We start from the raw sequence: 16,476 nt of genomic DNA, 5'->3' as shown, positions 1-16,476 counted from the left end.
TATATATATATATATATATATATATATATATATAGTTTTGTTTTGTTTTTTTTTTATCTCTGTACATATTTGTGGTATTTTTTAGGACTTCTTGTATGATTTTTTTTAATCACTGCCTTATTTTTGTATTGTTTAGTTGTGATGCAGACTGACCCTCAGATGAAGACAGCAGTCTGAATGTCCAACATGTATCAGTGCTTAAATTCCCTTTAATCCTTTTCTGTCTTTAATCCTCCATATCTGCTCCTTTTACTCTGTCTGTTCATTATTATTATGACTCATGTCCAATGAACAGTTCTATTAAAGTGTGTGTGTGAACAGTTGTGTGTTTTCCATGACAGCATTAACAGGTTTTTTCAGGTAAAAAATGCAAAAAAAAATGTCAATGACTAAATGAAGAAAGATGGGCCCAACTGAGGTCAACGAAACCAGAACTGTAACAGAACAAAACTGACCTAAACAGACAATGAACAAAGGTGGAAGAAACAGAAGGGGACCAACCCAAATCAAACGGGGGGGGCATTACACTAAGAAATTAAACCAAACATTAACTCAGTCAAAATGACAGAAAAACAAATAACCAGAACTACACACAAAATACTGACTGTGTGAAATAAATGTGATTTAAACTAAGAATTAAAGGTGTCATATGTAGGACTGTGGCCCAAACTGGTACTGCAATCACATTCAAATACTGGAGAGTGTGGTATCCTCTGCCCCCCCCTCCAGACTGGGGGTGGACAGATCCAGCATGAGCGTCTACTACTAGTGTTTCCACCAATCCACCACACCAGAGATTTAATACAAAAAACATCACCAGACTGATTCTATATCAGTCTGATATAGAATAGAACCAGTCTGATATAGAACAGAACCAGTCTGATATAGAATAGAACCAGTCTGATATAGAACAGAACCAGTCTGATATAGAATAGAACCAGTCTGATATAGAATAGAACCAGTCTGATATAGAATAGAACCAGTCTGATATAGAACAGAACCAGTCTGATATAGAACAGAACCAGTCTAATATAGAACAGAACCAGTCTGATATAGAATAGAACCAGTCTGCTATAGAATAGAACCAGTCTAATATAGAACAGAACCAGTCTGATATAGAATAGAACCAGTCTGCTATAGAATAGAACCAGTCTGATATAGAACAGAACCAGTCTGATATAGAACAGAACCAGTCTGATATAGAACAGAACCAGTCTGATATAGAATAGAACCAGTCTGATATAGAACAGAACCAGTCTAATATAGAACAGAACCAGTCTGATATAGAATAGAACCAGTCTGCTATAGAATAGAACCAGTCTAATATAGAACAGAACCAGTCTGATATAGAATAGAACCAGTCTAATATAGAATAGAACCAGTCTAATATAGAACAGAACCAGTCTAATATAGAATAGAACCAGTCTGCTATAGAATAGAACCAGTCTAATATAGAACAGAACCAGTCTGATATAGAATAGAACCAGTCTAATATAGAACAGAACCAGTCTGATATAGAATAGAACCAGTCTGCTATAGAACAGAACCAGTCTAATATAGAACAGAACCAGTCTGATATAGAATAGAACCAGTCTAATATAGAACAGAACCAGTCTAATATAGAATAGAACCAGTCTAATATAGAACAGAACCAGTCTGATATAGAATAGAACCAGTCTAATATAGAACAGAACCAGTCTGATATAGAACAGAACCAGTCTGATATAGAATAGAACCAGTCTAATATAGAACAGAACCAGTCTAATATAGAATAGAACCAGTCTGATATAGAATAGAACCAGTCTAATATAGAATAGAACCAGTCTAATATAGAACAGAACCAGTCTAATATAGAATAGAACCAGTCTGCTATAGAATAGAACCAGTCTAATATAGAACAGAACCAGTCTGATATAGAATAGAACCAGTCTAATATAGAACAGAACCAGTCTGATATAGAATAGAACCAGTCTGCTATAGAACAGAACCAGTCTAATATAGAACAGAACCAGTCTGATATAGAATAGAACCAGTCTGATATAGAATAGAACCAGTCTAATATAGAACAGAACCAGTCTGATATAGAATAGAACCAGTCTAATATAGAATAGAACCAGTCTAATATAGAACAGAACCAGTCTAATATAGAATAGAACCAGTCTAATATAGAACAGAACCAGTCTGATATAGAACAGAACCAGTCTAATATAGAATAGAACCAGTCTGATATAGAATAGAACCAGTCTAATATAGAATAGAACCAGTCTGATATAGAATAGAACCAGTCTGATATAGAACAGAACCAGTCTGATATAGAACAGAACCAGTCTAATATAGAATAGAACCAGTCTGATATAGAACAGAACCAGTCTGATATAGAACAGAACCAGTCTAATATAGAATAGAACCAGTCTAATATAGAACAGAACCAGTCTGATATAGAACAGAACCAGTCTAATATAGAACAGAACCAGTCTGATATAGAACAGAACCAGTCTGATATAGAACAGAACCAGTCTGATATAGAACAGAACCAGTCTAATATAGAACAGAACCAGTCTGATATAGAACAGAACCAGTCTAATATAGAACAGAACCAGTCTGATATAGAACAGAACCAGTCTAATATAGAATAGAACCAGTCTGATATAGAATAGAACCAGTCTGATATAGAATAGAACCAGTCTGATATAGAACAGAACCAGTCTAATATAGAACAGAAGCAGTCTGATATAGAACAGAACCAGTCTGATATAGAATAGAACCAGTCTGCTATAGAATAGAACCAGTCTAATATAGAACAGAACCAGTCTGATATAGAATAGAACCAGTCTGCTATAGAATAGAACCAGTCTAATATAGAACAGAACCAGTCTGATATAGAATAGAACCAGTCTGATATAGAACAGAACCAGTCTGATATAGAACAGAACCAGTCTGATATAGAACAGAACCAGTCTGATATAGAATAGAACCAGTCTGATATAGAACAGAACCAGTCTAATATAGAATAGAACCAGTCTAATATAGAACAGAACCAGTCTGATATAGAACAGAACCAGTCTGATATAGAACAGAACCAGTCTGATATAGAATAGAACCAGTCTGATATAGAACAGAACCAGTCTAATATAGAACAGAACCAGTCTGATATAGAATAGAACCAGTCTGCTATAGAATAGAACCAGTCTAATATAGAACAGAACCAGTCTAATATAGAACAGAACCAGTCTGATATAGAATAGAACCAGTCTAATATAGAATAGAACCAGTCTAATATAGAACAGAACCAGTCTAATATAGAATAGAACCAGTCTGATATAGAATAGAACCAGTCTAATATAGAACAGAACCAGTCTGATATAGAATAGAACCAGTCTAATATAGAACAGAACCAGTCTGATATAGAATAGAACCAGTCTGATATAGAACAGAACCAGTCTAATATAGAACAGAACCAGTCTGATATAGAACAGAACCAGTCTGATATAGAATAGAACCAGTCTAATATAGAACAGAACCAGTCTAATATAGAATAGAACCAGTCTAATATAGAACAGAACCAGTCTGATATAGAATAGAACCAGTCTAATATAGAACAGAACCAGTCTGATATAGAACAGAACCAGTCTGATATAGAATAGAACCAGTCTAATATAGAACAGAACCAGTCTAATATAGAATAGAACCAGTCTGATATAGAATAGAACCAGTCTAATATAGAATAGAACCAGTCTAATATAGAACAGAACCAGTCTAATATAGAATAGAACCAGTCTGCTATAGAATAGAACCAGTCTAATATAGAACAGAACCAGTCTGATATAGAATAGAACCAGTCTAATACAGAACAGAACCAGTCTGATATAGAATAGAACCAGTCTGCTATAGAACAGAACCAGTCTAATATAGAACAGAACCAGTCTGATATAGAATAGAACCAGTCTGATATAGAATAGAACCAGTCTAATATAGAACAGAACCAGTCTGATATAGAATAGAACCAGTCTAATATAGAATAGAACCAGTCTAATATAGAACAGAACCAGTCTAATATAGAATAGAACCAGTCTAATATAGAACAGAACCAGTCTGATATAGAACAGAACCAGTCTAATATAGAATAGAACCAGTCTGATATAGAATAGAACCAGTCTAATATAGAATAGAACCAGTCTGATATAGAATAGAACCAGTCTGATATAGAACAGAACCAGTCTGATATAGAACAGAACCAGTCTAATATAGAATAGAACCAGTCTGATATAGAACAGAACCAGTCTGATATAGAACAGAACCAGTCTAATATAGAATAGAACCAGTCTAATATAGAACAGAACCAGTCTGATATAGAACAGAACCAGTCTAATATAGAACAGAACCAGTCTGATATAGAACAGAACCAGTCTGATATAGAACAGAACCAGTCTGATATAGAACAGAACCAGTCTAATATAGAACAGAACCAGTCTGATATAGAACAGAACCAGTCTAATATAGAACAGAACCAGTCTGATATAGAACAGAACCAGTCTAATATAGAATAGAACCAGTCTGATATAGAATAGAACCAGTCTGATATAGAACAGAACCAGTCTAATATAGAACAGAACCAGTCTGATATAGAACAGAACCAGTCTGATATAGAATAGAACCAGTCTGCTATAGAATAGAACCAGTCTAATATAGAACAGAACCAGTCTGATATAGAATAGAACCAGTCTGCTATAGAATAGAACCAGTCTAATATAGAACAGAACCAGTCTGATATAGAATAGAACCAGTCTGATATAGAACAGAACCAGTCTAATATAGAACAGAACCAGTCTGATATAGAATAGAACCAGTCTAATATAGAACAGAACCAGTCTAATATAGAACAGAACCAGTCTGCTATAGAATAGAACCAGTCTAATATAGAACAGAACCAGTCTAATATCGAACAGAACCAGTCTAATATAGAATAGAACCAGTCTAATATAGAACAGAACCAGTCTGATATAGAACAGAACCAGTCTGATATAGAATAGAACCAGTCTGATATAGAACAGAACCAGTCTGATATAGAACAGAACCAGTCTGATATAGAACAGAACCAGTCTAATATAGAATAGAACCAGTCTAATATAGAATAGAACCAGTCTGATATAGAACAGAACCAGTCTGATATAGAATAGAACCAGTCTAATATAGAACAGAACCAGTCTGATATAGAACAGAACCAGTCTGATATAGAATAGAACCAGTCTGATATAGAACAGAACCAGTCTGATATAGAACAGAACCAGTCTAATATAGAACAGAACCAGTCTAATATAGAATAGAACCAGTCTAATATAGAACAGAACCAGTCTGATATAGAACAGAACCAGTCTAATATAGAATAGAACCAGTCTAATATAGAATAGAACCAGTCTAATATAGAACAGAACCAGTCTGATATAGAATAGAACCAGTCTAATATAGAACAGAACCAGTCTAATATAGAACAGAACCAGTCTAATATAGAATAGAACCAGTCTGATATAGAACAGAACCAGTCTGATATAGAATAGAACCAGTCTGATATAGAACAGAACCAGTCTGATATAGAACAGAACCAGTCTAATATAGAACAGAACCAGTCTGATATAGAACAGAACCAGTCTAATATAGAATAGAACCAGTCTAATATAGAACAGAACCAGTCTGATATAGAACAGAACCAGTCTGATATAGAACAGAACCAGTCTGATATAGAATAGAACCAGTCTGATATAGAACAGAACCAGTCTAATATAGAATAGAACCAGTCTAATATAGAACAGAACCAGTCTAATATAGAATAGAACCAGTCTGATATAGAACAGATCCAGTCTAATATAGAACAGAACCAGTCTAATATAGAACAGAACCAGTCTGATATAGAATAGAACCAGTCTGATATAGAACAGAACCAGTCTAATATAGAACAGAACCAGTCTAATATAGAATAGAACCAGTCTAATATAGAACAGAACCAGTCTAATATAGAATAGAACCAGTCTGATATAGAACAGATCCAGTCTAATATAGAACAGAACCAGTCTAATATAGAACAGAACCAGTCTAATATAGAATAGAACCAGTCTAATATAGAATAGAACCAGTCTGATATAGAACAGAACCAGTCTGATATAGAACAGAACCAGTCTGATATAGAACAGAACCAGTCTGATATAGAATAGAACCAGTCTGATATAGAACAGAACCAGTCTAATATAGAACAGAACCAGTCTAATATAGAATAGAACCAGTCTAATATAGAACAGAACCAGTCTGATATAGAACAGAACCAGTCTGATATAGAACAGAACCAGTCTAATATAGAATAGAACCAGTCTGATATAGAACAGAACCAGTCTGATATAGAATAGAACCAGTCTAATATAGAACAGAACCAGTCTAATATAGAATAGAACCAGTCTGATATAGAACAGATCCAGTCTAATATAGAACAGAACCAGTCTGATATAGAACAGAACCAGTCTAATATAGAACAGATCCAGTCTAATATAGAACAGAACCAGTCTAATATAGAACAGATCCAGTCTAATATAGAACAGATCCAGTCTAATATAGAACAGAACCAGTCTAATATAGAACAGAACCAGTCTGATATAGAACAGAACCAGTCTGATATAGAACAGAACCAGTCTAATATAGAACAGAACCAGTCTGATATAGAACAGAACAGGACAAACGTCCTGTCCACTCAAATGAAAGTTTACTCAGATTCAGCAGATAGAGAAATGAGCCTTTAGTTTACCTTTTACTTCAGTGAAGTACAAGCGGTACGGATCACTACTGTACCCCCCCGCAGACACACACACCTCGAACCATGGACGCCGGACTACTGACACCCCCCCCCCCCCCCCTTTCAGATTCCACACTGCTACATGCAGAGGTCAGAGGTCACTTCCACAGAAAACACTGAACTACAAGGAGCTACCATGGACAGAGACAAGTCCTCCAGCAGTACCAGGTCTGTTCACCAGGACCAGGTGCACAGACCACCGGTCTGGGACCGGGTGCAGACGGCGGTCCCGGCTCTCAGTGGTTCTTCCGGTGGTCAGACTAAGGCAGAGCCGGCGTCGGTCTTCTAATTCTTCTCCTCTTTCAGTCGTCTGTTTGTAAATCATCTCCTTGTTTCTTTTCTCTCTTTGTCTGTTTGTCGTATTTGTTCATAATCCCTTTAGTCCTTCTGGGTTTCTTCAGCTCAGACTTTTGTGCTCATAAATGTTCAGCTGCAGCTCAGTGGAACTGCCAACCTGGATGAACAAAGGTACTGACTCTGTGATTGGCAGACAGGTGATGGGCGGAGCCTCAGACCAAAACACACAATGACATCATAAACATCATTTGGGGGCTGACACTGAGCTTTAAATGTGAATCTTCTGTCTGGACTACTACTGTCAGTGAGATCAGGATGGAAATGAACAGGATTCCTTCATGTCTGGGACAGTCAAGGCCATTTTAGAACGACTGAGAGCAGAATTCACACAGACTGCACCTTTAAAACTTGGTTTGATGTCACTTTACATGAAAAAAACTAAATTTATGGTTTTTGGAAATTGAAAAGAACTTGATGGGGACATGACATTAAAAATATGTGATGCTGAAATTAAAAGAGTGTTTGATATAAAATTTGTAGGGGTCATTGTTGATCACAAATGAACATGGAAACAACATATTAGATATATAAAAGGAAAGATCGCAAAGTCAGTGGCAATCTTATATAAGTCCAGAAATATACTCAACCATAAGGCACTAAATATAATTTACTGTTCACTTCTACTTCCTTATATGTCCTATTGTGTGGGAGTGTGGGGCAGGACGTATATAAAACAACTGTAAATACTAGAGTCCTCCTATAAAAACCAGCCATACATATTATTAATAAGGCCAGTTACTATGAACATTCTAATGAATTGTTTATGAAATCCAGTATTAAGAAATGTAATGATTTGGTTTACTATAAAATAATGCAAATAATGTATAAAGCAAAATTAAAGTGACTCCCTGTCTGTGTACAAAGGTTCTTCTCAACACATGAGTCTAAATGTGATTTGTGAGATGTTTGTAAATTTGTTGAACAAAAATCTAGAAAAGAGACTAAAAGCAGATGTATATTCTGTTGTTGGAGTTAAACTATGGAATGAGGCCAGCATGGATTTAACAATGTGTAATTTATTTTTGATATTTTAAAAAATGGTACGTAGAGCAATTTTTGAAGGATACAATTGCTAAGATCTAATAAATAATAAGTAAATAATTTATTTTCGACTCTACATTAAATTACCATTAATTTTGATGGTTATGTTTTCTATTTTTCTGGGTTAGTTTCACTTTTTATGTTTTTGCTTGTTCGTTTGGATGCATTGTTGTTTTTTTCTTTTTCCTACAGTGAATGCTGGGTAACTGAATGTGTTCTGTAGGACAGGCATTAATAGAAGCATTCTGTCACAGCGGTGGAAAATGAATGAACTCAATCACACGGTGCTGAAGGGAAAAAATAACGGTTTATTAACAAAACATAACAGAAATATAAACAGGGAAATAACAAAAACCTGAATTGCAGTCAGAGTCCATAGCAGTGGTAAAATGTCTGGGTTATTGAACAGGTGAATGACAAATGGACCGGCGCTGCACGGCTGCAGAACCAAGCCTTAAATAGGCAGAGAGGTGATGATGTGCAGCTGTGCAGCGCACAGCAGGTGAGTCAGATCATGGGTTATGAGGTGATAATCTGGAGAGGGAGGAGCCAGCGGCCACACAAACACAACCATGACACATTCTGCTTCTGCCTTTTCAGTCACTAACCTGTGGGTAATGTGTGGAGTGTTGACACTGGTTGGATTATGTGAGGACTGAAGAAAGAGTTTCATCATCATCATCATTATCATTGGATTAAATCACAGGCATCAGAATGTGTCAAACCAGGATTATTCTCAGCACTAATGTTAGTATTTCAGTGCATTTGGATCCAGATTCATACACGTTCAGACAGTTTACATCATCACTAAGTTTAGTGACTCCAGTAAATCAGAGAAAATCTGTACATTTGATGAATTTCTTACTCAGTGTCGACAGGAGTGATGATCAGAGGAACAGAGTTTAGACCTCCAGCATTCAAGTATGGACTGAAGAATGGGAGGAGTTTCTGATTGAAGCAGCAGCCAATGAAGGAGTAGATGAGAACTGAAGAACCTACGTCATAAAAGGAGACCAGACCCTCCTCATAATCCACAAACACCCCCACCTTCTGAAGACCAGACTGCACAGACAGAAGGACAGCAGGATCAGAAAGAGCATAGTACTGATTTCCATTTCTCAAACAGATGGTCCAGTATCCGTCCTGAGGAGTCGCTGTGATCCGTCCTTTCCTGTTGATGGACTCTCTGACCACTCCTAAATCCCAGTCAGTCTTTCCTTTGACCTGAACCTCAAAGTAAAACCTGCCTGAAGAGAACCTCTGCTTCGCTAAGATGCAATGACATTTAGAAAACCTCTGTGTTTTGTCTGGAAGGTTCTTCCATTCATCACCATGATGAACCTGTTTTCCATCATCAGACAGGATGAGTGTAGGATGTGCTGTATCTGGATCCAGAGTCAGATCCACCTCATACTGTTGGACTCTCTTCAGCTCAGCTTTAGCCACCTTCTTCATGTCTTCTGTGAGTTTGTCCTCCAGCTCAGACACAGCTCTGGCCACAGTCCCCTCATATGATGGTGGACGGACGCTGACCTTTGTCCAGGTCTTCATGGATGGAGCAGCTTTGACACATGAGAACCTCTGGACAAAGTGGAGGTGGTCTTCAGAGCCTGAGAGCTGCTCCACCTCAGTGCTTCTCTTCTCCAGCTCACAGATTTCCTGTTCCAGCTCTTTGATGAAGTCTTCAGCCTGTTTCTCGGTGCTCCTCTGCTTTTCTTGGATCTTCTCTTTGAACTGGTCCAGACTTCTCTGAACAGACTCCATCAGAGCAGTGTAGACCTCCACACCTTCTGCTGTCTCTGTGTCTGCAGCGTTCTTACTGAGCTCCACTGACCGTTGGATCTCCTGGATCTTCAGTCGTCTCTCCTGGATCATCTGCTGAATTTCAGCCTGTGTCTTCTTCAGCTTTGGTTTCTGTTTTTCATGTTCTTCTTTCAGAGGAGTAACATCATGACTTTTGTGGTCTGAGTAGGTGCAGTGTTGACAGATACATGTGTGGTCGGTTTTACAGAACAGCTCCAGAGGTTTGTCGTGTTTCTTACACATCCTGTCCTCCAGGTTCTCCACAGGGTGGATCAGCTGATGTCTTTTCAGTCCTGAACGTGTCAGATGAGGTTCCAGATGAGTCTGACAGTAGGAGGACAAACACACCAGGCAGGACTTCAGGGCCTTCAGTTTGGGTTCAGTGCAGTCGTCACAGGGAACTTCTCCTGGTTTGGCAGCTTGTTGGTCTGAGCTGGAGATGTCTGGTTCATGCTGAACTTCTTGTCTGAACTGAGCCACCATCTCTGAGATGAAAGTGTTGATCTTCAGCTCGGGTTTTAAGTTGAAAACCTCTTTACACATGGGACAGTCATATGGGACATTAACCCTCCAGTGTTCAGAGATGCAGGATTTGCAGAAGTTGTGTCCACATGGTGTGCTGACTGGATCAGTGAAGACCTCCAGACAGATGGAACACAGGAACTGATCTTCAGATCGGACCCGACCGGCAGCAGCCATATCTATGGACCAACAGAACATACACATCAGTGAAATCACCTGCTGGTTTGGGCTCTGACAGTCAAATCCAAAACTCACATTCATAACCTGGTGAAGATGGAAAGGAAGATCATGGGGACCCCTGGTCCACTCATGACGCAAGACTGAAATACAGACCACCATCACATGTCCTGTTTCCAGAGTATGTTCTGTTGACTTCAGGCAGAAGGTACAGAGTCCTGCTGTGCAGGTTCAACCCTTTAAACATTCTGTTATCCCCCTGTCAATCAAGGTCATTAATGAGCAGTTAGGTGGAGCTACCAAAAGGAGGAAGTCACATGATGTGTACAAATGTATGTATGTGTGTATATATGTGTGTATGCATGCATGCATGTGTATGTAGATATGTGTGTATGTATGTATGTATGTATGTATGTATATGCATGTGTGTATGTATATATGCATGTATATATGTGTGTATGTATGTATATACACATGCATGTATGTGTGTATGTATGTATATATGCATGCATGCATGTGTATGTGTATGTATGTATGTATGTATGTATGTATGTATGTATACACAGGGCCGTGCAGAGAGCTATAAAGGGGCAGGGGCTCAAACTTCCAAAAGGGCACATGAAAACAAATAACCACCAATTACAAAGTTCGCATTTAGCAACAAGCAACATTATTAATCCACAGCAAGTCAAAGATTGACCACATGGTCCAGATCCATGTCCTCAGTCCTGGGTGTGTCCTCCTGAGCCCTAACAGGCTGTGCACCTTCTGCACATACTCTGGATTCACCTCCTGATCCTATCTGAGGGATGTTGTCCCACTCTTCCTGAAGGGCCTGGATGAACATCTGGCGGTTGCCAGGTGCTGGATGCCTAGCATACACGGATCTACCAAGAAGATGTTCGATGGGACTGAGATCTTTGACTTGCTGTGGATTAATATTGTTGTTTGTTGCTAAATGTGAACTTTGTTGAACTACCCTTTGTCATATTTTACATTATCCTCTGGATACTCATCCACTCTTTTGTTGTTTGTTGTATTTTGTTTAATTAAATGTTTTTTTAAGAACAAGAAAGAATTTGTTTTCATATTTAATAAAATGGTGTGAAATGGCATCACTGAATATGTGATAAGTTTCTTTTATGTTCAGTTTCTATATAAGTGGAAATAAAGATGTAATGTGTAGAAGTTTTTGTGTGTTCATACCCTGCACAAATCTAAACCTTACCAGGTGTATTTTTCTCATTTCTAGTCAAAATATTTCATCACACTTAAAATAAGACAAAATCACCTAAAGAGTAACTTTTCAGTGAGATAGAAGAACTTGGTTTTAGAAAATAGATCTGGAAAATCTGATTTCAAGAAATCTTTGTTAGATCATTTTCACTTGTTCCATTGGCAGATTTTTTTGCTTAATTCAAGATTTATTTATTTTTTGCTCAATTCACCGAAAAAATCTGCCAATGGAACAAGTGAAAATTATCTCAGTAAGATTTCTTGAAATCAGATTTTCTAGATCTATTGTCTAAAAATAAGTTCTTTTATCTCCTTTACAAGTTCCTCTGTAGGTGATTCTGTCTTATTTTAAGTGTGATGAAATATTTTGAGTAAATGAGAATAATACACTTGGTAAGATTTGGATTTTTGCAGTGTAAGTGCAAGACAAATTCTTAAAAAGAGATGTTAAATTATGTATAAAAGCATGACAGTGAATGTTAAGAACTAGAAATACCTTCATTTTACATCTGGTTTTACATCTACTTTTACAGTGAAACACTGAATATTTAGTTTCTTTTCATTCTAGGACATATTTATGATGATATTTAGGTCTTCCACAGTTAAGAAATAACCATGTAGAGGAAGTGTTAACCCAAGCCAAACCATTGAACATTACATGATAATAATAAAGTTTAGACTGTAGTATTTACAGCTGTATCATTTAATATTGAGCAGGTTGATGGGAATATTTGTGGAGGTTTGTGGTTATTTCAAATAAGATTCACTCCAGATGTTTGAGGTGAACACGGATATTATGATAATGGATCCAGCAGTTTCTGAAACAAAAGCAGAAATGTCAAAGTGTTGGCACTGATGAAAGAGTCGGGGGATTTTACAGAAGTTTTATGACTGTTGTACACCAAAAGGGCCAGATTTAGGTATTGGATGAGAAGAAGACTTGGATGTGTTTTCTTTTTATGCAATTTTATATCAGTTTAGCAGAATTTAATTACTTCAGCACATTTTAACCTATTAAGACCCAGTGGTACTTTTATGGCAGCTTCTAAATGATTTTTTTTCTCTCTTTTTAACGTTTCTCATGTGATTTATCACCATCTATTATAATAAAAACCTCTGTGTTTTGCATTTTTCAGTGTAAATCACTTCCTTTAGCCTATATTTAATTTACTGATCATGTAGATGTTCATTAAAGCTCAGAGTAAACTTAAAGGTATTATGCAAAAACAGAGAAAACTGAAGAAAAAGTGACTGTTTCAGCAAGTGAGGACTATTACCATGTGTTACAACTTTGTGGCTAAAACTCAACAGTTTATGGAAATAAAACAGAAGCAGATCTGTGTGAGTGCTTCAGCAGGACTCAGACTCAGGTGGACACCAGCTGTTACAGTGGGCTGGTCTGGGAGCTCATTCCATGACGTGATGATGATATTGAATTATTTACTCGCTTACGATGGGTTTTTGGCCCCAAAACTAGAGTTGTTGAAGAATAGGACCAGGACCAAAAGAGAAAAGTGAATGTTTTGGGCAGATAGCGGGGTGGACTCTCACGTACCTGGAATCGCGGAGCATCCCTCCTCCTCATTCATTCTCCAGACCAGGACATGTGTGTGTGTGTGTGTGTGTGTGTGTGTGTGTGTGTGTACGTGTGTGTGCGGTGTGACAGAGATGAAAGGGCACCATGACCAGGTCCAGTGACAGCCAAATTAAACCACTCTAAACATTTATTATCATTTATCAAAATTTTAGTCACGAAAATTTTAGTTATGCAGTTTTTTGCACAAAAAAAAAAAAAAAAAAAAAAAAGTAAAAAGGGCACTTGTAGGCAGAGGATCAAAGCGGCGGGGGCTCAAGCCCCCCCGGCCCCCTGCTTTGCATGTGCCAGTGTATATATGCATGCATGCATGTATGTATGTATGTATGTGCGTATGTATGTGCGTATGTATGTGTGTGTGTATGTATGTATGTATAGTATGTATGTATTTTATGTCTTTTTTTTTTCTTTATAATTAAGTTATTTATTATATGTCACATATTTTGTGTATTTTTTCAGCATGTGTTCTGTTTTCTGTTGCAGTTGCAGCTTGTTTTTGTCTTTGTCTAAACCAAATTTCTCCCATGAGAGAAAACAAAGTGAACCTTGAACTTTGAACATTGTATTTTTAACTATATTATCAGTGTTTATCATAATGTGATCATTTCCATAAAAGTCGTTTAGGTCTTCATATAAGTGTGATTGGTCAGTCACATGACTCTACAGCAGTGTTTCAAATCCATGACGTCAGTCCAATACTTTGGGTCTGATTTCCTAAAGGTTTGTGCGATCTTAGTAAATCAGGCCCTTTGACTTTGAAATGTTCAGGAAGTTCATTGAATTCAAGGAAGCAGGTTTGATTTGGACACTGGTGTGGACACTAAAGTGCTCCAAGGCAACACTCCTGAAAGCTGATGTGTTTTTGAATTTGTCATCTTCATTTCACATCATGTCAAGCTGATCAAACAAGTAAACAAGCAGAGTCAGAGAAACAATTCAGTAATTGACATGTTTATAATGAATATGTGAATATTTAAAGACAATACAAGAATTGAATGCATTCTGCAAATTTATTCTAATAATTAACATATGCATTATTATTGAAACAACTGTGAATTTACAGCCTCTCCTCCTCCTCTATACTCTCTGTCTCCTGACATAAATATGTTGATTCATGACATATGAACAGATTATAGATACACTGATCATACAGTTTGATGGTCCAGTTATTGCCTGAACAAAAAAAGGTTTTTACTGTCAATTATTACATGTAATTTATTCCAAAAACATGGATAAAATCACATCTAGAATCACATTTAGAATCTGAGGTTTTATTGTATTTTCCCCACAAATTTTCTTTATTTGTGTTTTTTAAACAGTTGCTCTTCCATAGAAATGCATTAAAATAATCAGTAAAGTAACTTTTAAAAGTGTGTGTGTTTGGTATTAAATAGTGTCTTTTCTTCAGTATCTGTGTTGAGCCTCTACAGTTCTAGACCCTTGAACTAACTTACACTGGGACTCCTACAGAAGGGTCTTATGACCACTGTTCTTTTCTTTGACTCCTTTACATCCTAATTACTGAGCGCACACACACACACACACACACACACGTCCAAATGTCCATGTAAATGACTCCACTGATATTTAAATCCGTCTAGCTGATGTGACTCAGACAGAACAAATACAAACATATTGAAAACTGACGTTAGCGCTCCAACTGCAGGTTCCTTTGACAAGTAGATGGAGTGACAGCGGGGAGGGCCAATCACATGTACGTTAGCAAAACCAAAGACCCAATCGGAGAGCGACATTTACGTCAGAGGCGGGACTTCTAGCACAGACCGACTGTTAACCCTTTGTGTGCCAGAATCATTGACTTAAACACTACAGACAGTGGTTGTAATGATAGGGACTAAACAGTAGTGGATGGATATTGGTAGGGACAGGTCCCTAGAGTCCCTACACAGTTCTACACCCCTGATTGAAGTGTAACTGTAGAAAATGTTAGCGGTGACAAAACCAGGAAGAGACCAACAGTCCAAGTCCAGACCATCTAAAGGACATGGGCTGGAATCATCTAGAATCCATGTAAATCCTGTTGGTTTGTCCATGTGGTTCAGTGAGAGGAACCATTTCAGGAGAGTTGGTGTGAAATGAACAGAGGAACTAGTGTTTGTGTGTTTGCAGTGTCAGTGTGGAGTTAAAGCTGTAGATCAGCTCAGGTGGACTCACCGCTGTTTGTAGAGACTCTGCTGAGACTGGAAACAGATCTGATGAAGTGGGTTTAAGGTTTGTTGGACGGTTCCACACACACGTCTGCAGCTCTGCTCACACTGGGAACAACTGTCACTTTCATTTCTGGGAAGTGATCTTTGTTCTATGGAATGTGGCTCCGCTTCTGATCTGTTTCCTGTTTGATGTGATGGTGAAACTCAAGTGTGCGTTGTTTGATCACAGAGCACAGACGACATGTAGAAGGGTTGTGGTTCTGTAAATACATGTGTGGAAGTGTGGATGTTTAGAAACAGCAGTTAGAGCATTATCTGTGCAGTCAGCTGTTGAAGCTGCAGGTTAGGCTGGAAAATATTCACAGGATCCATTTATTTGTTGGCGGGTCATGTGAATGAATACGTCTGTGACTGAACCAGTTTTCCAAGACTGTCTGTCATCATTAGTGTTGAGTCACATGACTTGGTTCTGTGTGAATCTCATGGACTTCAGGTCTGTGGTTCCTTTGGGTTGTGGTCTATCTCAGGGGTTCCCAAAGTGGGGGTCATGACATGCCAACAGGGGTCGCAAAATGATTTTTTTTTTTAACTTAATTTCTATTGCATCTTTAAAAACTGAGTTTACAAAGTGCTTTGACAGACAAAGCAGAAGGGCACAACAGGAGGATACAAGATGCAAGCAAAGACACTAAAACAGAAAACAACACAATAAACAGAAACATGACACTTCGACTGAATGG

The 16,476-nt window shown here is 37.7% G+C and overlaps 1 protein-coding gene across 1 annotated transcript; it reads right to left on the bottom strand.

Annotated features, from left to right (window-relative positions):
* Nucleotides 1-8,532: 8,532 nt before the first annotated feature.
* On the bottom strand, nucleotides 8,533-15,898 carry LOC115423519 (E3 ubiquitin-protein ligase TRIM21-like). The gene is made up of 2 exons (XM_030140372.1): nucleotides 15,741-15,898; nucleotides 8,533-10,737 (listed from the first exon to the last, which is right to left on the bottom strand). The coding sequence occupies exon 2, from the start codon at nucleotides 10,733-10,735 to the stop codon at nucleotides 9,095-9,097; it is 1,641 nt and encodes a 546-aa protein (XP_029996232.1). The 5' UTR covers nucleotides 10,736-10,737; nucleotides 15,741-15,898; the 3' UTR covers nucleotides 8,533-9,094.
* Nucleotides 15,899-16,476: the final 578 nt, after the last annotated feature.

Source organism: Sphaeramia orbicularis, chromosome 8, assembly GCF_902148855.1.
Source record: "Sphaeramia orbicularis chromosome 8, fSphaOr1.1, whole genome shotgun sequence".
In the NCBI taxonomy this organism is placed as follows: domain Eukaryota; kingdom Metazoa; phylum Chordata; class Actinopteri; order Kurtiformes; family Apogonidae; genus Sphaeramia; species Sphaeramia orbicularis.
Note: the sequence above shows the minus strand (reverse complement) of the source record. Positions and strands in the feature narration are given on the sequence as shown.

Coding starts and splice junctions, on each gene's coding strand:
- LOC115423519 (XM_030140372.1), bottom strand. CDS start 10,735: ATGGCTGCTGCCGGTCGGGTCCGATCTGAAGATCAGTTCCTGTGTTCC.